Source organism: Peromyscus californicus, unplaced genomic scaffold, assembly GCF_007827085.1.
Source record: "Peromyscus californicus insignis strain IS unplaced genomic scaffold, ASM782708v3 Scaffold_22__1_contigs__length_63687245, whole genome shotgun sequence".
Taxonomy (NCBI): Eukaryota; Metazoa; Chordata; class Mammalia; order Rodentia; family Cricetidae; genus Peromyscus; species Peromyscus californicus.
Genome location: NW_026294525.1, coordinates 62,631,164 through 62,654,023, shown reverse-complemented (window position 1 = coordinate 62,654,023; position 22,860 = coordinate 62,631,164). Strand labels below are relative to the sequence as shown.

General features: G+C 44.4%; 1 protein-coding gene across 2 annotated transcripts in view; it reads left to right on the top strand.

Moving 5' to 3' along the window:
* Positions 1 to 22,860, top strand: part of Sobp (sine oculis binding protein homolog) — a 166,275-nt gene that overhangs the window by 40,429 nt on the left and 102,986 nt on the right. For both annotated transcript variants that reach the window (XM_052751547.1, XM_052751546.1), the window contains exon 4: positions 5,692 to 5,843. In XM_052751547.1, the coding sequence (XP_052607507.1) occupies positions 5,692 to 5,843 (152 nt within the window). The remainder of the gene's footprint in view (positions 1 to 5,691; positions 5,844 to 22,860) is intronic.

Here is a 22,860-nt window from a genome sequence, read left to right as displayed (position 1 = left end):
GCTGTGGAGTACTTGCCGCTCCAAGTTCAGCTGGAATATTTGCAGCACGTCTGTGTGTCGCAGTCATACAACAGCCAAGCTTGCGCTGTGGGCCTTTAACTTATTTGTTAAAAAAAATAATCAATCAACATGTATTGATGAGTAACATTTCATCTGTCTCCTCACCGACACTTGACCTTTCAGATTTCCACCTACCTGCGTGCCTCTGAGCTGGGTGTTTGTGAGCAGCCGAATCAGTGGTAGCTTTTGTTCCTTTTTCTTGGGGGTTTTATGTGTGAGTGGTGTGCCATTTTACATGCTTTGAAAAGCCCTGGTCGCTAAGGTACAGCGGTCGAGGGCTCAGCCTCCTCGCATGCAGGCTTTGGTATGTGCTTGCTCTGCAAGCTGGAGCAAGCGACTTCACCCCTAAACTCATGTTCCCACCTACACAGTGGGGAGAAGATGAGTATCCACCTGGTGGTGGGTGGTTGCGAGTGAGAGTAAATGATGGAGAGGAGGGTGAACCGTGCTGTGCCTGGCAGCTAGGAAGTACTGAATGGCAGGCAGCCACGACTTCCTTTCGGTACAGTGGTTCAAGTTTTCCATGGCCCTCTTCATGGGCTCACTTCCAGAGCATGGGGACTTGTATAGAAGTTCCTGCAGGAGTCTGTCAAATAGTGGTTCTCAACCTGTGGGTCACGACCCCTCACGAGGGTCACATATCAGATATTTGCATTATGATTCATAACAAAAATACGATTATGAAATAGCAATGATATAATTTTATGGTTGGGGGTCATCACAACAGTTAGGAAGGCTGAGAACCACTGCTCTAGAGGCTATTAACTTGGACTGCCTTAAGATCTGTAGAACTGAATCATTACAAGATGAAATTTCTTTCTTTGCAAGCAGACTGAAAAGAAAATCAAATTTAAACTCTAGTTTTGCCCACCTGTGTGTGTGTGTGTGTGTGTGTGTGTGTGTGTGTGTGTGTGCGTGTACAAGTGTGTAGAGAGAGGGCAGAGGACAACATTTGAAAGTTTTTTTGTGTCTTCCCTCCATGTGTGTCTTGCGTATGGAACTCAGGTCACCAGGCTTGGTGGTACCTTTACCAGCCAATGCCCTCTCACGGGCCCTCCCCTTTATTCTGTTCTTAGATTAGCTGTTCCCACAAACAGATTGACAAGAATGCTGCCCAGGCTCTCATTTCATGGTATGGGGAGCACACAGGAGCATCTTCAGGCAACTTTGCAATGTGTTTCAAATATACTTGAGGTCTTACAATGATCGTTTGAATGTGTGAATTCCAGGAACTGTGGCAGGAGATAACACCCCCAGCAAATGCTTCCCAATTTTCCCTCAGTTTTGGGCTCTCATGAAAGTGACAATTAAAATTACAGCATAATTGTTTGGGGCCCACTAAGGCCCTCTTGATTTTCCTTGGGCTCTTACCAAGTAAGTCAGTGTATGTGTTCACTGCTTCAGTGGAAATGGCCTAAGAAGGCCACTGACCGATGGCCATCTCGGTTTTTAAAAGCCACCAGATAAGGCAATTGCTCAAGCCACCTCAGCGAGGCATTCCAGAAATTTTCAATCTCATACTTCTCTGTATTATAATAAATAAATAAATACAATTTTTTATTTCATCTTAGAGCTGTTAACCTGGACTTTTTCTTCTGGGATGCACAATAGAAAAGTGTATTATAACTCTTTGAGCATTAGAAAGAAAAATGCTGCAAACATTTTGCTTAATTAAATGCTAAAGAGGAGACATCAACTTTCACGATTAATTGAAACATGACTGATACATCTTTCTATGACAGCAGATGAAAATTGTATCATGGTATGCAAACTGTTCACTTTGGGAATGTTATTTAATGCGCTAACGTTTTGCCTTTGTTGCTACATTGTTTATTATGAAAATATACTGGCTAATTGCTGTAATATAAGCCTGTCATATGAGTCCTCAATGCTATAACTCCAAGTCTCCGATGGTGCAGACTTTTAGCCTACATAGAAGGTCGGAAATAAGATACCACCTAGTTTGAAGACTTTTTAAAAAAAAAAAAAAAAAGATTAAAAACCAGGTCCACTTAGGAAAAGCTAAGTTGCCAGGCCCTCTTTCTCACCAGGGCAGAGCGCACGTGCTGTTCCCAGAGCTTGCTTTCCTCTCTGTTGCTGTGTTGAATTCTCTGACCAAAAGCAAACTGGGGAAGAGAGGGTTTGCTTGGTTTATACTTCCAGGTCACAGTCAGCCATGAGGGAAGTCAGCGTGGGAGCTCAAGACAGGAGCAGAAGCTAGGGGAGAGCGCTGCTAGCGGGCTCGTTCATGGGTGCTGCCCACAGTGGGCTGGGCCCTCCTACATCAATTAATAATCGTGATAATTCTGTACAGACACGCCCACAGGCCAGTCTGATCTAGGTAGATCCTCAGCTGAGGTTCCCTCTCCCCCGTGACTCTAGGTTGAGTCAAATTCACAATAGAAACGAGTCAGCACACCAGACTTAAAGGTGTTTGTTTTTAAAGACTTAACTGAAACACATGCTGGCTGTAATTTCTCAGGAAAAGTTCTCTTTTTAGGGGCGGTCCTTGTGTGTGGTGACACACTGGGTCTAGTGACAGACTCTAAACTGTGTTTTGACTGGCAAAATTCATTTAACCATGACAATTCTTTTAGTTTCCGAAGTGTGGCGTTAATTGGCTATTGTAAGACTAGAATACCTGTCATACCTGAAACTATTCTTGAGGACTTTCGGAATAACCCACTCCTCAGACTCATCTTTGGGTCATTCAGGGTTGACAACTTTGACATCTGCTGGGCCTTTCCCAGAGCATTGGCCGGGAAGGAGCAGGATGGACAGGAATACTGATTTATTTAACAAGACACATGCTGACTACCATTCTGCATCCCTTCTCACTGCAGAAACAGAAACGCACAAGTCCTTCGTCTTATCTCCCACACTGTAACTTTCTAGCAAGAATATTTTATGAGCCTAATGTGTTTTAAAATTTTATGCTTTTATTTGTTAGGTCCTGTTGTAAGAAAGTGTCCTTACACTTTTTAGAACATGACAAATGGGCCTATCTGGTGGCCTGGGGTGCCCTTTGACCCTGTCCTCCTCAGGGCCAGGCCCCTGTGGTGAGCTCAACGCGGGCCTCCCTCCAGCTCTGCCCCTTGCCTTTTCTAGTCTGCTCTAGTCCATCACATCAACAGAGCCAGGACTTTAAAAACTCAGGGTTTCTTTTTCAAACCAGACTGTTTAAAGGAAGAAATGCTGAGGGGGAATGAGTGTTCTTGAATGACTCCTTGGGAAATGGGGTCCATGTTAAACTGTGAGACCGAATGATTTCCTTCATGACATCTTTTTCCTTACAGATTTCACCAGAACCGAGAACACATTGCCACTGGGTCATGTGTGAGAGCTCCACGGTGTCATCTTCTTTTTCAGGAACCTAAGATTTTTAAGGAACCTAAGATGTATCAACTGGGACAATAGGAATTATTAGTGCCAGTTAGTGTAGTAGTGATGGGCTATCATTTTAAAACTATTACTAATCCAAGAACACACTTTACATGCGGTCACTTGGAGAGCTTTTGCTAACTTTTCATGCCATGCGAAGTCTGTAGACAGGTGTCATATGGAAATCATATGAAAGAGAAATAAAAGCTTTCTGAACAGAACACTCTCATCCAATGCAGTAATTATGTTACATTTGAATTCATATTATGACTTTATTTAAAGGATGTCATGTTATCAGAAGTGTTTACTAACATCAAAGAGCCTCTTTTATGCTGTCTTGTTTGATAATGAGCCATAGATTCCGATGTGTGGTTTGAGAAATAGTACAAGTTATTAAAATGACAATGTTTGTTCTTTTATGATAGATAAAGTGCTGCCCGTGGCTCTGAGTCGATACTTTGGGAGAAAAGCCATGTCGCTGTATTACAAATGAGTTTGTTTCTAATTTTGCAGACTGATGACCACAGTGCCCCAAACCAAATCTTTTCCCTGGAAATGGAATGATTACATGACAGACTCCGTGAACCATGAATATGTCAACAACTCATGGATCAGGCCTTGCTTAGCAATTAGTCTTTGGGGGATTTTACTCAGAAATCAGACACACTGCACCAGAGCTCGTTGGGGCTTCTGTGATTCCCATTCATGTCTGAATTATGCGTCTGGGTTAGTACAAAACAGATCCCATAAAGAGGGACTACTGTTAATAGTGCCAACTAGAGCTACGCATGTTCACACACACACAAACACACACAGCACATACGTGCTCAGGCACACACATACACACAGACACAAACACACACACATGCACATACATCATACACACAGACACCTACTGATATACGCACATACACACTCAGACACACAAATATACACAGACACTCAGACATGCACACAGACACATTCACTCAGACATGCACACATATGCATACACACTTAGACCTGCACACACACACATATATACACATACAGACATATATAAACTAACACACACAGACACTCATAGTGCACACACACACACATACACACACACATACACAGAACAAATGAGAGGACAGGGAACACCATTCAAAATACAGTGACAGCTCCTAGGAGGGAGCCAGAAAATATTTTAAAAATTTTCTAACATCATCTTTTATTTCTCCAAAAAAGATCAATATTCCCAAGTTGCAGGCATCTGAGTGTCACCAGCCCCATCCTACGGCCGTTTCTTACTGTCTGCACTGTGGTTTACTCAGGATATTTAATTTAATTCATTCTCTTTGCTCTCTTTAACAGCCCATCTGTCTTAAGCAGTAATGGATGTGACAGTCTTGGTAGCTTATGCTAGTTAAGTTTTTCTTCTCATATAAGGAAATGAAATATAACATTTAAATATTAAAAATATTTGCATACCATCTAGAACCCCTGTGAGCACCTTGTTGACATGGTTGAGGGGTCTTGCAGGAGCTGAGAGGACGCCCCCACTCTAGTCTGGCTGAGAATACTCTCACACCCTCATTACCATTCCTTCATCTAGGGCCCAGAAATGACATCAAATGGAGCCGAGTTAAATCGGGCCCGTGTTTCCCTGAGGTCAGCAGTGCCTGAGAGCACACTGTAGAAGAACGCCCAGGAAGCCAGACCTTCCCGCTGCCCATTGCCAGAACCCGGCCATTCACAACTTCTCTTTTCTTGATTAAACACCTGACTTGGCAGTCATGTTGTAATACTGAACAACAGCACACTGTTCACTTACCCCTGATGGGAGCATGCATGCTGCTGCTGGCCTCTGTCAAAGTTCACACACAGCTTCACATGGCACGGATCGCCCCACCTCATGCCCATTTTGATGACTTTCGGCAGGACCTTTGACTAAATGCGCTGTTTATTTTACAACCTTCTTCGCTTATCACTATGGCTGGTTTGACTAGGCTAAAAATAGGTCCTGGAACTCTTGTAGCTTTGCAGTCGTGCTCTGGTTTCTAAGTAAAATGTCTTTGGAAACACCAGCACCCACATGCCCCTGAGCGGAAAAACCAACTAGTGCACCCTACCTTTTCCCTAAGACCGGCCCTCCTACTCCATCAGAAAATGGTGAGGCTTGGAAATTGCGAGCCGACCCCGGGAGCTCTGTCAGGGTCAGGGTGTGTCTAATTGTGAAGGATGTTTGCTTCTGATATGAACATTTTTCTTATACTTTTATTATAGAAGATGATGTGTCAAATGTACAAATAATGTGTGCCTGGTGCCAGAAAGTGGGGATCAAGCGCTATTCCCTGAGTATGGGAAGCGAGGTGAAAAGCTTCTGCAGCGAGAAGTGCTTTGCGGCCTGCCGGAGAGCCTACTTCAAAAGAAACAAGGTAAGCCACCTTAGTGAGGCCGCTGGCCACCTCCTGTGCGCATGCGCCTCCTAGCCCTAGCTGGACACACTGTGGCCCTGCCCCTTGCGTATTTTGATTTTGTTTTGTCCGTTTCTTCCTGTCATGCTTAACTTTTTGGAATAAGACACCCCATCCTAATGTAACTTGTCCACCAATTTCTCTTGGCTTGGTGTTTGAGTTCTGAGAGGGTGAGTGAATCTGAGGAAGACAGCTGCTATCCTCACCAGAGGTGGCTTTCCAGCAGTGAGAGGGTGCAGTCCAGAGCCCACCAGAGAACAAGTGACAGGTGCCTTAGGAGAGTGAGACGTTAGCTGTCGAGGCTTTAGTACACCTATACAGTGGGAATAGAGCTGCTGCTTTTCCAAAACCTGATCCACAGAGTCTAGTCAAGACAAAAACTGTCAAACCTCCCTTGACACACTGTGTTAAAGCTGATGGATCTTGACAAGCCGGGCCATGGTGACTAGCTCATTCCCAAGAGTGTGGTGGGTAAACACAGGAAGAGCCGAGTTACAGTTTCCACTTTAGGTCTGAAGATGGCCTTTTAGAATATAGCCACTCCTGATGGGAAACAGGATGCACGATGTTTTAATAAGCACACGCACACATCTGCACACTAACTTCCCAATCCTTAAAGAACTGCTAACGCCTTTTGCCACCAAGTACCCAAGTCCATTTCTAGGCCTTGATTATTTCTCATTGATCTGCAAAGCTTCCTTAATTCCTGAAACTGTACACATTTTTGCTAAGCACTTGCCTTTCCCTTTCTGTAGTACAAGATACAAACCTGTCCATTCTTGCAGCAAGACCTTGTCTTTTTCAAGTCTAACATTTGCAATCCTGAATGCTAATCATGGCTCACTGCATTGTAAGCATGGTTGCAGCAGATAATCTCCTGCAAATCTGGGTCACATTCATTCTGCCAAAAAACATAACGCTGCCTGCAGAATTAGGCTGCAGAATTCAGCGGGTTGGAATTTTAGTATCAGTCTGTAAGAATTAGGCTCATGATCTTCACTGGAGCTAGGAGGCAAATAAGGAAATTGTCTACAAGTCTTTGGGGACGGTCAAGAGTGGGGTTCATTTTCCCCCGGGAGGGGATTAGAGTGATCTCCAAGAGCCTGGGGCTCCCCTTCTGAATGCTGAGCACTGAGAACATCAATCCTAGGAGTGGGCCCGGGGATTTCTTCTTTAAAGCCCTACTTACCGCAACCAAACACTTTGCATTCCTCCACAGAATATGACTATAGAACAGGGCTTCTTGTCATTCCAGAATTCTGAAGGGCTAAGGATCTGAATCCTGATGGACTGCTTCTAGTGAATAAGGCCAAGCAAGATGCATTTGTCACAACCCTGATGATACACAGTTACACTTTGTAAAGAAAGCTTACTACTTTGTAGTAAACCTTTGAAGAAAGGCATCGGATGCCATTGGAAAAGTAGTCTAGAATCCTGTTATACAGTATATGTGTATAGGTACACATAAACACACATACATACATATATATACACACATATATGCTTTTAAAATATCGTGGTAAAGTTTAAGGTCAAACTGAATTTAAGCTTCCATAGCATACACTTCTGAAAGATGGATAATGGGAAGCAGGGTAAGAATCAGTATTTGGAATTTATAGGAGGCAGAATCAGTGCTGAAAGGAGCCCACCATACTTTACTTTCCACGAGAAGCTGCTGGGATGGGGGTCCAGCATCTTGCAAACCTTGGGAGTTGGTGTGGTTTGACTTACCCAGTGCCTTTGCCTGCTGGTCTCTGTGGCCCCTTAGTGCACACATTACCTGTCTTCTCTCCTGTTTATGTATTCCGAAGCTCGGCCTGTTCAGTTTTTCCAAATGGAGAAAGAAGCGTGTTACCTTACCTGCTGGGTTCCCTCTGAAACAGGATCCTATTGTATTACTATAAACATGTACAGCTGCTGCATTTCGCTTAACTGGTAGGATTTTGTGGTCATTTCATTTAGGGATTAGGTTTCCTAATGGCTCGTATTAGATCCCAGCCCTGCATCCGGCCATTTCTAAGAACTGCTGTTATAAGCCCTGGCATGCTCCCCACTGCCGACAGTGGCAGGGAGATAGCTATGTCTCTTCTTGTATTGTTTAACAAAGTCCTTGGTCTTCGTTGTTAGAATTGTGAACGTCATCTTAGAAATAGGAAGAAATTCTTCCCATTTCTGCTTAACAACAGTTTCTCCCTCCTTGTGTTTCTAAATACCGAGGAGTAGATGGAAAACAGTGAATAATGCATATACAGAATAGAGTTTTGTCTTAGGTATAGAGCAGACTTTTAAAAAATGTAAAATTAGCTATGCTGTAAATTATGCTTTATAATGATAGCTCATTTCTTGCTGGATAGCATGCTGGGATCTAAAAATGGCCTCCAAGTTGAACCCAAATTGCATGCATAACTTTACAAAGGAAAACCCTCATAGACAAGGTAGGTAATTAGGAGCCGCATTCAGCCGACCTCTGCTTTGTGTCTGAGCAACACCTGCATTTGTGAATGTAAATTGGACAGCTGTGCCGTGGGTCCCTGAGCCACCGGGCCACGGGGGGTGCCATGCTTGCCTCGTCACAAATGCTTGCATATACAGGCAGCATGGCATTGCTGCTAAAAAAAAGGATAAAAATAGCCCGACACTCAGAATGAGAGCCCATGGAAATGAGCTCTTTAAGTCTCCTTTGCTTCCTTTTTCCTTGGGACTCAGTCAGTTGAAAAACTGTCCCATTTGTCTCTCCTAAAGCTTGACAATTTAAAGTCAGGTGAGCTACGTGGAAGCTGAGTTAACCTGCCATGGTATATTTTAAACTGGACTTAAGTCGGATTTAGAAGCTGTTTGGAGTGCTGCAAACATGCCTTTGCAAACCGCTCCTGCGAACGCTCTGTGCGAGGCCCATGAGTCACAGCTGTATTCACTTAAGGAGTTCGAGCAGCTTCGCGTTTACACGTTGCAGGATGGCGGCTCTGAGACGCGTACAGTGTTAATTCATAGTGTATCTTACAAAATCCCAATTTCTGCAAGGTTCAGCTGCTGACTCGAAGACTTTTAAACCAGTGTGGGAGGGGCTTTGTAGACCGTGGGCATTGGGTGAACAATGGCAGACCGATCTCATTATTTGAGACAGGGACAACTTTTCTTTCTTTTTCCACCCCTTTTATTAAAAATAGATTTTTTTTTCACACAATGTATCCTGATTACAGTTTCCCCCTCCCTCTACTCCTCCCAGTTCCTCTCCACCTCCCCTCCCATCCAGATCCACTGCCTTTCTGTCTCTCCTTAGAAAAGAACAGGCTTCTAAGAGATAAGAAGACATAACAAAATAATATATAAGAAGGAAAAACAAAAGCCATCACACTGAAGTTAGATAAGGCAACCCAACAGAAGGAAAGAGCCCCAAGAGCAGGCACAAGAATCAGAGCCCCACTCATTCACACTCAGGAGTCCCAGAAAAACATATGTAGAGGACGCGGTGCAGACCCGTGCAGGCCCTGTGCATGCTGCCGCAGTCTCTGCGAGTTCCTATGAGCCGTGCTCAATTGATTCAGAGGGCCTTGTTCTCCTGCTGTCCTCCATCCCCTCTGACTCTTACACTCTTCCTGCCTCCTCTTCCAGGGTTTCAAGACAGGGACAGCTCTCCAGAGGGCTAATATCTCACTCTTTTCCAACCCCCCTGTTGAGGCCACAGTGGAACAGAACTTGAGAACAATTTTATCCTGGAGATTCATAGGGAGTTGGGAGGTCGCAAAGCATCCTTACACTGTTTTTGCAAGAGATGCAGAAATGTTGAGTTTAACCTTTTTTTATTTTACTTTTGTTTTGTTTTTGTTTGCATGTGTATGGGCGTTTTGCCTGCACGTATATGTCTCAGGTATGAAGTTATAGATCGTTGTGAGCTGCCACATGGGTGCTGGAAATTGAACCTGTTCTTTGGAAGAACAGCCAGTGCTCTTAACTACTGAGCCAACTCTCCAGCCTGAGTTCAACCTTTTAATATCAGTTTTGCTTTGTAAAATAGCTGAGTGCTTAAAATGTTCTTTTCATTATCCCTGTAAAAAAAAGGAGTAACCAGACTGCAAATAGTAGTCTTCTCCATTTAGCGTTTATTTAATCATCTTTTCTTTTTCATGGGAAATAAATATCCTGTTGTCTAAGCCAGTATCTAGAAATAAATCAGGAAATCAAAACTGAAGAAAAGCAGCCAGCGTAAGCCAAGGGTGGCTGTTTTCTTTCCTTGTTCAAATCTCAAGTTTGTAGTGTTCTGAATGGCACTGGAAATTTAATAAACACAAACTCCTAAGAGCATTGAAGTTTTGCTTCCTCGTTTTACTTTCCATGAATTGAGACAGGAGTAGATAGATTCTTCTTCAGGATGTGCTGCTGCTCCCAGTGGACCAAAGTGACGTAGAGCAAAGGTCATACATAGACCTTAGAGATGGAAATGTCTGCAGATGACGTCATTTCGATTTCCTGACAACTACCATGAAAACACTCTAGGGGGAGGGTATTGTGCAATAAGCATTTATTTTACTTTCATACTACATCCCTGGATGCATCCCAAGCTTTTATTAGAGATCTCTTTTGGAGGGCTCCATCACTAATTAGCATCATCATTGTGTTAATTGTAGTTATACTTTATTTATACACATGGTGCTTGGTTTTCATTTTTGTGGGTTTTTTTTCTTTTTTAAAATTAAACTTGAGCATAGCTCAAAAAGATTTCTTGGTTTCAGACTTAATTATAGAACCCAGTAGTGTAAAAGAAATGTGTAACAATCTCTCTGCTAATCTACTGATTAACCTGTCCATTTTTTCCCTTTAAACACCTGCAAAATTTAATTTGTAAAATGGCTATCATTCACAAAGGTTTGAGAAGGACATTAAGAAATTCCTTGTAATTAATGTCCTCTAACTGCCTGGAGCTCAGGCCAAACACTAGATTTTGCTTGGTGCTTGCACATTGGCAACAAAGTAGATGAGGCCAGGAGCCTAGGGTTGTTCTGCAGATTTCCCAGCTTTTATTTGGCCTAGGGAAGCTTGTAAGATCTGATTGTCTGCACTTGGCCTGCAGGAGGATGACCTTGGTTCTTCAGTCTCTTGAATCAAAGGTTATAAACCTGCCCACTGCTTAGCATGAAGGGTGTCTTCTCCACAGGCCTTTCATTTGTAGGCTGGAGGCTGAGGGTTCCCTTTAGACACAGCAAACGGGTGTCCTCAGAAAACAGGAAAAGAACAACAAACCCAACTGTTTTCCTGTCCTCTGGTATTTTGAAATGTGGAGTGGAATATAGTGAACTGCAGTAAATGGGAGCATCAGCAGAGGAGGGACCATGCTGGTCCCCAGAAACACATTTCAAGTGGGAAGAGCAGGGAAGCTCTGGCAGGTGAAATGAGATTGTAAGTGGGTTTAATGCTTAGAACACAGGCTTCTATGGAAAGCCAAAAGGGGGTCCAGGACAGACATTCTGCAACCAGGTGGGACATACTGAATGCCACCTGAAGCCTGGGGGATAGGCACAAATCTTCATATTTACCAAAACCCATGAAAAAACCTTTGTGTAAGGGAGACCCACACACAAACAGAGTGGGCGAGAAAGTCTGTACTGAAAAGAAGGACTTAGCAAGCACTTCCGGTTTTTAATGGGCTACAGTTTTAGAGATTGTGAGGGGAGACAAAGAAATAATTCTAACTTATTAATCCAGAATGCATACTGACTTCTGAATAATATCAAGTATTTTAAATTAAAGGTGAGGAGGTGATCTATCTTCAAGACTCAGTGTTCTCAATGAATGGAAAGCGGAGTGGGGATTTTCGATAAACCTGACTCTGGTTTCCTGTTGATCAGTAAGCACATAGGGCTGTTGCCTCATATGCTGGGATGTTAATTTCCAGACACGGTAAATCTCTGGCCAACCCCTCTGGTGATGGCTAATGCTAGTCACTTAAATCAAGTTTTTCTCCTCTGAACTGCGGGTAATTATCCAATCCATCTAAGAGGCACACTCCCTTTTAACATTAACCACAGTGTCAGATTGCATCAGCCACATTGTGTCCCAGTGACTACTGCTGCACCGTGATGAATGTGCACATTTGGAGTTCATAGTCTGTCTGTTTGGGCAGTGGGCAGGTCAGTAAACAAGCAGCCAGCGAAGGGTCTGTTTATTTGGGACGTCCATTCTCCTTATTGATCCAGTCACTTGCGTTGCCAAGTCCCTTGCCTTGTGACTAATGGTGTTCAGGTTTATCTGAGGAGTGAGCGTTGGACGAATTATCTGAGGGTCATTTTGATGGCCTCTCTCCTCATAACCTGGCATTCAGTAATGAGCTTACTCTGTCTGTCTGACTGCTAAAGGAAGGCACCATGAAGCCTCTGGATGAAGAGAGGAGGGGGCAAGTTTGGGCAGTCTGTGTGAGCTAGCCAGAGAAACCAAGACAAAATGATCGTACATCTTCCTGGAATTGAAGTTACACTCCGTTAATTCATGCTTTGCTAAAAAATGTTGAATATCTAAATAAAAGCGTGCTAAAGAGGCCTGGGGGCTTGTGCTGAGATATTTTAAGGTAGTCGAATGAGTCCAGAGGGTTTTTTTTTTTCCACAGACATTTGCAGTATCTTATTCTAAAACCTAGTATACTCAAGGTCATGTACACCAGATCCCAAGCTTTGGGCATGCCTGTGGTTGATTTTCAGTTCCTTTTCATTTCAATACTTCTGGGTGGCTTTTGAACACATAAGGAAAATATGAACTGGGCAGACTGTGTATCCATCTTTGTTCCATGGGTTCCGGGCTTTCTGCTCATATTCTCATGGATTGGGATGGAATAAAGAAAATCTTTGCTTCAGAGAGCCACTTAGTTTCTGCCCCTGCATATCGGATTGAGTAGAAATTCCCTCTGTCACAATCCACTCTTAGGGTGACTGTGTACACAGTGGAGTCTAATGTATGTTAATGGAGAGATTTACAGACATTGATTGTGGGCATGCCTGAGAAGGCTCACCAATGGTTTAATGAAGCCATAGAAAATGCCCGGACTCTGCTATAGTTTCCTGAGCACCCTGGGTAATCGACACTCCTGTGGTCATTAACAAAGATGGAGATGGTCAATGGCTGGGGGTGGAAGTCGGTCTAGTGTTTGTCTCGTTGCTCAGATTCAGGCTGAGACTCACCAAGTCAGTGCTGATGCTTGTTCACGTGGGGTTTTGTTTTTGTTTTTTGTCTTCCTGTTTTCGTCCCTAATACTGGGGATTGAACCTGGGGTCTTGCACATGTTAGGTAAGCATATACCACTGAGATATATATATATATCCCCAGTTTTTAAAATGTTTATTTTGAGAAAGAATCTCATTAAGTTGCCCAAGCTGGCCTTGAACTCACTGGGTAGACCAGGTCAGCCTTGAACTTGTGGTCCTGACTCTTTAGTCACCTTTGTAGCTAGCTGCTGTCACAAGCGTGTGCCACTGTGCCGGGCTCACGCTTGTTCAATGCTGGATTGCTGAATTTAACCCAGAGATGAAATGATCTTGGTAGTGAGGACTGTTTTTAACCTGTGTAATATTATTTAAAATAATATTTTTTTAAAGTGATGAGATTAAACTCAAGAATGACATTTATTTGAATGTGCGGGTCTTCGTCAGTCATCCTCCAAATGAAAAGTAAATAGGGAATAAAATCCACTCACGATTAAGTCCCTCAAATGGCAAATTGCATAGTGTTAGAGCCCTGATTAATCCTTCCTTGGTAAAATATTCCTCATTAGTTTGCTATGGTTAAGGGTTAACTACTCTATTATAAATTCAGCTATTAATGTATTTTCTGCTTAATTCATCTCCAGATAGATGTAAATTTTTTACTTCCAAATGTACTTTGGAATCATTATAGTGATTTATGAGAAAGCTTTAGAGACATGTAGGAGAAATCATTCATAAATATGTTGAAATGTATTTAAATCTATTTAACCACTTTTGATTGTGGGAAAAAAAAACTGCCTTGACTTCGAAATGATTATTTTTCTACAGCAAAAGAATTTATGATATAAATGAAATATTTTACATGTAGTTTTTAATCATACAAATTTGAATTTTCTTTTAAATTTATTTTTAAATTATCTCTTTTAACTTCTAAATTTCTTGACTAGCTCATTAGCATTAAGAACTACACCCTTCCCACCGATCGTATTTTGGAGGCTCAATGATTAATAGGAATTTTGAGATATTTATGATCTCTAAAATCCCACCAAACATTCAGGATAAAGTGGTGATTTCTGTATAGATCCAATAAGAGATATGTTATCTTGCAATGTGCCTCGACAGAATCATTTCTAATTGAAAGATGGTGCAAAGTTTTATGGTTGTACCTGTGCCTTTATGTTGTAAGAACCTCCAAGTGTCGGACTCTGCCTCTGCAGGTGCGCATGTTGCTAAAATTGCTGCAATGCGATGTGCATTGACGATGTGAAGGCCCCGAGGGATTTGCCTGGTAGAAGGTAGACACTTCCTTCTTGCTCTTATTTGTTTTTAGTCTAGGAAAAAAAAATCACTCTTAAGATTTGTTACTTATTCATCTAATCATTGTAAAAAAAAAAAAATCTAAAATCCAGATGTAGTGGCTCATGCCTGTAATCTCAGCATTTGGGAGGTAGAGACAGGAGGAACAGTGTTCCAAGTTTGCCTTGGCAACACAGTGAGTTCCAGGACAGCCTGGGCTACATGAGATCCTGATTCAAAAAAAGAAATCAGAAGATGAAATAAAATTATATATGTATCAGAATAAAAGGAAAGGCTTGTGCCTTAAAGGGACTTTCAAAGGAAGTTATATTCCAGTGGGCTAGATAGATGTATAAATGTCAAAATATGTATGTGATGTAATTTCCAGTAGTGATAAATGTTATGAAAAAGGGGGGCATGAGGGATGGACAGTGATGGGTGCTTTATATCTTGTGGATTACTGATGTCACCTGGAGGAGGTGGCATGTAGGACAGAAGGAAGTGATAAAGCTAGTTATATGATGGGCTAGTAGCAGAAGGTTCCAGAAGGGAAGAGGACTTGGAAAGTAGAGCTTGTAAGGCAGAAACAGGCTTGGCTGTTCTGAACAGTCCAGGAAGGGCGGGGTGTCTGGAGACGAATGATGTGGATGGCTAGGGGCCAGACCGTGGAGCTAGAGAGGAGGTCATTTGGGTTTTATTCTAAGTGCAATGCAACCCCCAGAAGTTGCTGTGGAGGGCAGTGAAATGATCCAATACTCGTTGCTGATTGAACCCCCATTAAGGCGATGATTCATGTAAGAGCCTGCATGCAAACGGGTTTTGGAAAGTAAGAAAGGCAACAGAATTCCCATCAAAGTTGGGTGTGCCTGGTAATAGAAAACTAAAAATATCTTATTTGCTGAATTATTCATTAGTAATTATGAAACATTTCCCAGTAGCTAAAGTCAAACCAATTCGGTGGTGTTTCTCCTTTAGGGGAGGAGCCAAGATGGAGGAGGGAGCAAGGATGGACACTGCTGGCCATAGTGTCGCTGGGCCCACCCCCAGCCGGGGGGGGGGGGGGGAGGGGGGAGCTCAGGGCAAGCGCCTCACAGAATGGCACCCATAGGCTTCTCAAACACTGCTTCTAGAAGCCAAACAGTGAAAGGAAGCAGAGACCTTGCAGGATTGTCTTTGAGTACAAGGATTGAAGTTTATGCTATCCAAAAAAAAAAAAACCAGATGTACTTGGGTAACCACTTCTAGAGTATAGCAGGCCTGCCTGGGGCTGGTTCAAGCAATACAAGGCATTTGTGCTCCTGAATTAGTTCAGACACTGGGGTAGCCGGGCCCAGCAGTGTGGCGGTCTTCCGTGGACCCCATGTTTCACCTTCGCCGTCTTTATAATCGGTGCACAGTGTTGGCTGTATTCCAAGGCAAGTGCCCAGATGTCGTGGAGTGTCTGCTAGCAGCGTGTGGACTCCACGCTTCCTTGTTCTCACATCCAGCTGGATGAGTGGCTCTGTCCTAACCTTCCACCCTCTATCCACACCTGCAGCCCAGGCTTGTCCCTGAATGAGGGAGTCTGGTGAGGGATGTAGAACTCTCTGGTTAGGTGGAGCAAATGTGAGCTTTCCTCCAGTCTCGATGTCGTTCTTGTCTCACTCTAAGCTCCCAAGGCTGTGTGGGGAGGAGCAGCTGTGACAGTGACAGTCTGGGAAGAGAGAGAGGGGACCCAAGGGTCAGCCGGTGGTGGGGGCTGCACATGGCCGGAGAGCGAAAGCAATGATCTCAAGTTATTGCATGAGGTCGAATTCTTTACACACAGGCTGTGCTGCCTATCTAGTCTTGTGATTTGGCATCTCAATGTGGATTACAAGCTTAAACTGTGGTTAGCATTCAGGTGGCTTAGGCGAACAACCTCCTCTGCTCAGGACCAGCTGTTTGTGAAATCTGGTTTTTTAGAATGCTGTAATACCAGGCTTAAAGAGTTGACTCTCTTTGCTGTTTTCAGTTTATACAGACCCAAATACTCTGTGGTTAGTTGTTACTTATCTCTATTCATGGGGAGTAATAAAGGTACAGTTCAAACAGAGAGCCTGTACATAATGTATTTTCATTAGAGTGAATGGTCTGGGTTAGGCTGGCCCGGTACCATCTGCAGATGCAGATGCTTTGGCCGGGATATGTGATGGGATGAGCTGCTGTTTTTAATGGCTCACCATCTCACGCACTGAAGTCACTTTCTCTGTCGCTCTAAGCCATGTCTGCAAAACAGAAGGGAAAGAGAAATGTTCAAAAAGAGTGATGCACTCGACCTGGGATGCATCCTGTTCAGGTGGCTAAAAGGAAACGAGGCTTTGAGAGCTGCAACCTTCACAACATCAGTCTACAAATCTTCCAACAAATATTTGCCAAGCAGCTACTGTGAGTTAGGCTGTTGTGCTTACGGTGGCCAACGAAAACTGGGTTCCTGCCCTCGTGAGGATTCCAGGTTAAATGACAACATGGATGCGAAGGTCACTGTGACGCGTGCTGGGACAGTGTGGGCGTAGTGCCAGGAGAGCTGCAGTGGGGGTGTGACTAGTCGGGACGTCTGGACGTTTCACGGATGCTAGACTTGGAATCTGAGGAGTGAAGAGCTGTTGCAGAGGAAGAGGGGAAGGAAGGGACTGCTGTGCTGAGGAAACATGATCTCCACCTCTGTCTGCATTGACTCCTTCCTCCAGCCTTGCCTGTTTGGTGAGTTCCAGGCCACTGAGAGACCCTGTCTCAACAACAAAAATGTGGGCGGCACCTAAGGAAGGACACATAATATTCTCCTCTGACTTCTGTGTGCAAACATGTACACCCACATACGTGCATCCATGCACATATGAACATGCACACACATGTGCACCCCTCGCGTGAATGAGGGGCTGTGGTGATGGAAAGAACCCCAAAAGGGCACATGCCCATCACCCCTGCCACCACCCTGTGTTGGGCGAAGAGGTGTAGTTATGTTGGTTCTATAGGCAGAACTCTGTAGCTGTGTCATCGTTAAGGCAAGGGCAGACAGGAAGTTTGGAAATGCTGATTGACACGCGGGTCCCCAGACTGGAGGACAGCAATCAAGTGGAAGAGCATAGCCTGTCTCCTGCCACAGCAACGGAGGGCGATCTTGTGACACGGCGGTGTGGCGGGAAGACACGGGTTCTCCTCCTTCCTTTGTATCCTTTGTTCCAGCCTGCCATCTAATTTTAGTACCTAGGATCATGATGATCACTCTGTAGAAATGTCATAACAAACAGGCAGGTAAGTAGTTCAGATGTTACTGTCCCGGTTCCTGACTGGGCGATGTGCACATGAATATTCCTAATGAGAGATGTCTGCTTTGCTGTTCGGGATGCCAGATGGAGGAGCTGGCCCTCACCAAGGCTGCCCACACCTGCAGCTGCCTCAGGTGGCTGTGAACTGCTAGGGGGGCTGCAGTTCGGCTGGAGATGGCAGCCCTCCCTCCAGCTCCAGGAGCGCCTGAAAATCACCCAGAGTGACAGTCGTTTCCAAAAGAGGCTGATTTTAAAACTGTGATGAAAATGGTTAACAGCAGGCTGAAGGTTAAAGTAAAAAACTTAAAAACCATAAAATCTGCCTGGAGGCTATTTAAGCAAACTGTTTTAGAGGCACAGATGGTTCACATACCTCCGAGCCAAAAACAAAAAAGTAAAAAGGGGACAGTAAAGCTGGCGCGATTAGGCAGACAAGTATGAAAGTTTTATTAGTGCCGAAAAGGCATCCTTTAGAAAAGTGAACGATCTGGCCCGGGAACCCAGAAGATGCGTTGAAGACCAGTGGGGAACGGAGAGGGCAAATGGATGGCATTTCAGAAAGCGAGCGGAGATGGGGACCCTCAGCACCGTTGTGGGCACTGGGTATCAGAAGCTGGGCTCCATGGTAACAAGCAGCGAAAGAGACATGGTATAAAGTCGGGTGTGGCTCCCGTCCTGGGTCAGTTTTTGACATAGAACAGATTTCATAAAGGCTGGGTACAACCTAAACGGTAATTCGAGTCTCCAGATGTCATCAGCGAATTCAAGAAACTGAGGTTCCAGAAAGCAAAGGGCCCAAACCTATGATGGAAATGTGTTGTTGACAGGACCCAGTGAGCACCCACAAGAGTGCTGAGGTCCACAGTTCTCAGAAGTGTTCGCTTACACATGTGTGAGCATGCTCGTCACATACACACAGAGTCTGGCTTTTGAGACTGATGACTGGGAATCCTCCAAATTTTGAGAAAAGTTAGATGATGGGGCCCCGTGGGACAGTACGGAGGCCTCGGGGTCACCTTTCAAGGAGTCTCCCCAGAGGAAACGTAAACAGACAAACAGACAGTACTTGTGTCTTGAGTTAACCTTCAATATAAATCCAAATAAAAATGGCCAAATATAACCTGACCAAAAGTAAGGTTGTCTGGCTTTTCAGCAACTCACCTAATTCTCATGGAGTTTGCTGACTCCCTCCACAGGGCCCCTTGAGGGAAATACAGAGCAGGAGATGAGGACGAGAGGTATGTCTTGGATTAAGAACCTGGGTGGTATTCCTTGGGGTACAGATGACTTAGCAGCTTCCACCCTGAGGGTATGTATTGGGAGTTGTGTTACTTAACAAGGGGGCTGTGTCTTTGGAAGTAGAAATCAGAGAGTGGACTTCACTACTTCACTTACATTACTTTAATGTGAAACCCCACCGATTATCCCCCATGGGCCTCCCCTCAAAGCCAATAAAAAGTTTTCACTGTTGTATTTGCTCAATATCAGGAGAGGGACTCTTGGTCAGGTACACTGGGGGCTCATTGTGGTGTCTTCCTAGAATGAAAGAAGTCTTTCATATGCTTGGCTGTATTAAGGATCGGTTTTCAAAAATGGATAAAAGGTATGCCAAAGTGCATGGTAATAACTGTGCTATGACCCACTTTCACAGCAAACATGTCGTCCGTTTTTCTTAACCTGGTTTTATGAAGGGCTAATGCTGAACTTTGAAGAGTTGATATAGAGGATTAGATGTATTTTCATTAGATTCCAGGTTTTACACACACAAGAAACAAAAGACTGCACACTCTCAGTGCTGAGGACAAAGGAACTGACCATGAGGCTTCTCTGCTCTGAGTGGACTCTGCCTCTTGACACTCAGGGGTAACCTTTGCAGTTGGCCACCTCAGCGAAAGTCTGGGTCAAACTCTGTGGCAGATGGTTTAGTACACGGTGCATATATTAATCCGTGGAGGCAGCCCTGGAAACACAAGCAGGTTGCTAATGACCATGGCTAGCGCTTGCGAGCTGCTTCTACCCTGGCTTAGGGATTCTGGTGTCGTGCTCCAGGGTTCAAGCTGGTGAGCTGGGTTGGGAAAGCATTCCCTCTTTGTGTTAGTTAGCTCTCCATCACTGTGACAGATATCTGAGATAACCAGTCTATAATGAGGTTGAGTTGGCTTGGTCTGGGAGGCCCTGTGCATCACAGAGGGGTGGGGCACAGTGGAGCCAAACTGCTCATCTCCCAGCCGGGCAGCACATGAGGAAGGGAAGGACAAGGGTCCCACAGCACCCTGCAGGGGCATGGCCGCCAGTGACCTGAACACTTCTCAGTAGGTCCTACTTCCTATAGGATGTACCACTTCCCAAGAGTTGTACCCTGGGTTCAAGGCTTTAGCACACGGGTCTTTTGGGGGACATCTGTGGTCTGAACTCCAGCAATGTTGTTCCGTACAGTGAAGGGCCACGCCTCAGGAAGAGGTGGTATCACTTCCAGGTGAACGGAATCGAGAGCAAGTGGCACGCATCCCATGTCCACGATTTATTTTGACAACTTTTTTCTTACGCTTTATTCGGTGCCATTGAAAGAGAACATTGAGAATGAGCAATATGAATCAAAAGTGAAGGCCCCAGACACCACTTCCTTAAACCCAACACAACTTCAAGCCTAACTTCATGTGAGCACAGTTAAAAGGAATACCTGATCTTCTGGATTGTTGGTACCAGAAGGAGCCTTGTATTGGTGGTATAATTTTCAGTTTTTTTTTTAAAAAAATCCTAGATTATTTAATAAGTAGAAAAAAATATTAGCCTCCCAAGTTCCAGTGCAGACTTGACTTAAAAAAATTAATTAGGTGGGCAGTGGTGGCCCATGCCTTTGATCCAAGCACTCAGGAGGCAGAGCCAGGCAGATCTCTGTGAGTTTGAGGCCAGCCTGGGCTACAGAGCGAGATCCAGGACAGGCACCAAAACTACACAGAGAAACCCTGTCTCGAAAAAACAGAAAACAAAAAATTATTAATTAAAGGGGCTGGAAAGACTGTCCAGTTAGTAAAGTGCTTGTCATATAAGCATGGGGACCTGAGTCTGATCCTAACTCCCACATAAAAGCTAGGTACTAAGGCACTCATCCAAAAACCCCAGTTCTGGGGAGCCAGAGCAGGAGGGTCCTTGGGATTCTCTGGCCAGCCAATGTAGCTGACTCAGTGAGCTCCAGGTTCACCGAGACACCCCGTCTCAAAAACTAGGATAGGAAGGTGACTGAGGGGACACCCGGTGTCAGTCTCCAGCCTCATGGATGGGCACACATGTGCTCATGCATCCACGCATATGTGCATACACACAAGAATGAATTAAAACCCAGAGAGATAATTAAGAGGAGGCACATGCCAGGTGGAGCTCAGAGAAATCATTTGGATTTATTGAAGTCTAAATTCAGACAACCAGAATTAATTGGGAATTTAGAAAGAGTTGGACAAAATGCTTAGCTGCCTTAAATGTTTCATTTAGGGTGTCAACATTAATTGTGAGGAGAGACGAAAATGAAAGTTTCTGGCATAAATGGGGGTGGAGCTTCAGCTACCAGTTCTGTCCTCCACGAGCACAGGTCCCGCCTGTTCAAGCGTCTCTGCTCACTTTCTTCACGTTTCCCACACCGAGATCTAGCACACAGTAAATACCAGTGAAATTTGATTCTTTATATCCGTGTAATTCAGCTTGAGACAAGATGTTTGACATTCCCATGGCTACACATGTGACTGAATGTTTGACCAGGGGTTAATAAAAGTGATGCAGACCTCAATATCTTTCTCCTTATGTACGTAGGGAGATGAGGCAACATATTGAATGAAACCTCTGTCAAAGTGATTATTACAGATAGTCCCTATAACCTGCCCACTCTGGGGACCTGAGGGGCCTGGAAAGTGATTACCATGGCTGTGTGGCTTGAAGAGGAGGATTCACGGATATCTGGGTCTTACCCTGGGCAGTCCACTCAGAGAGCATGGAGGAAGCTGATGGCAGAGTCGGGCAGTCTGATCTACTCTTTTGGCTTGGACAGAGGCATTGGCATAGGTGGGGGAGGGAAGGCTGGAGAGTGCAAGGATGTGTCTTCATATACACATCGGCATCTTAAATGAATGCACGAATCAGGCACTGAGTGAGGGCCTCAGCGTCTGGGAATGTGGAACCCAGAAATCTGCCTGATGGTCTCTGTTTAAAGAAGGTCTGAGTGTATGAATGTCTGTGCTCAGGTGGACGTTGATCTCATGCCCCACATTTATTTTCTGACTCTTTTATTCAGCAAGCAGTCTTGATGATCCCCAGCATACCAGGCACTGTTCTGTGGCCAAGGATGCAAAGATAGATAAGGAGATATCTCCATCTCTAAGGGCCTCACAGTTAAATGGAAGAGATGGGTAAGCAAACAAGTGCTAGGATGTGAGACATGCCCGAACAGATGTGAGTTTAGAACCAGGGACCATAGTGTGACTTACCCAGCCCAGGGCCAGTCCCTCGGCATGAATGAACAATGCTAGCGTGAAGGCCAAAATGTAAATTCAGGAAATGGGGTGAGAAGAACAAAACTAAGAACAGCAAGTCTCAGAAAAGGATGAGTCAGGAATGAGGTCCCCACATGCCCCACATTATACCGCGAATACATAATGTACAAAACCCTTGTCATGTTCCTGCAATGCGTGTTAACCTCTCAAGACATTGCAGGCTCTATAGGAATACTTGAACCAATGCAATCTGACTTAAAATGATATTGGGCTTTATGAGAAAGTCACCTTCAGGGGCTAAAGGAAGAAGGGAAGTATAGACATTAATGGACAGGGCTCATGGTTGTAGCAACAGAGAGGCTAACACACTCTTTGACAGTTTCTTACCTGTACTAGTCCTGAGCTGTCCAAATAGAAAGTAATGTTAGAATATTTCTCAACTTCTTTCAGTTACAGGTGAGAATGCTGTGGTCCTGAGAAGTAGGTGACTGGAAGGTGTCACTCGGCGATAGACACCAGACACATCAGCTCTGATGGGGGTGTCAGGGGCAGTGATGGGAGGCCTGTAGTTACTCTTGCCAGCGGGGTGATAGAAACATCGTCTTCAGTGGTTAGTAGCCGGACACATGGGCTTTCGGAAGTGACTTGATATGCTGATTTTCAAACCTGTATTGACTGTGAGCCAGTAGTAAGAAATCATTTCTCTTTGTACTTACTTCTGTGCGTG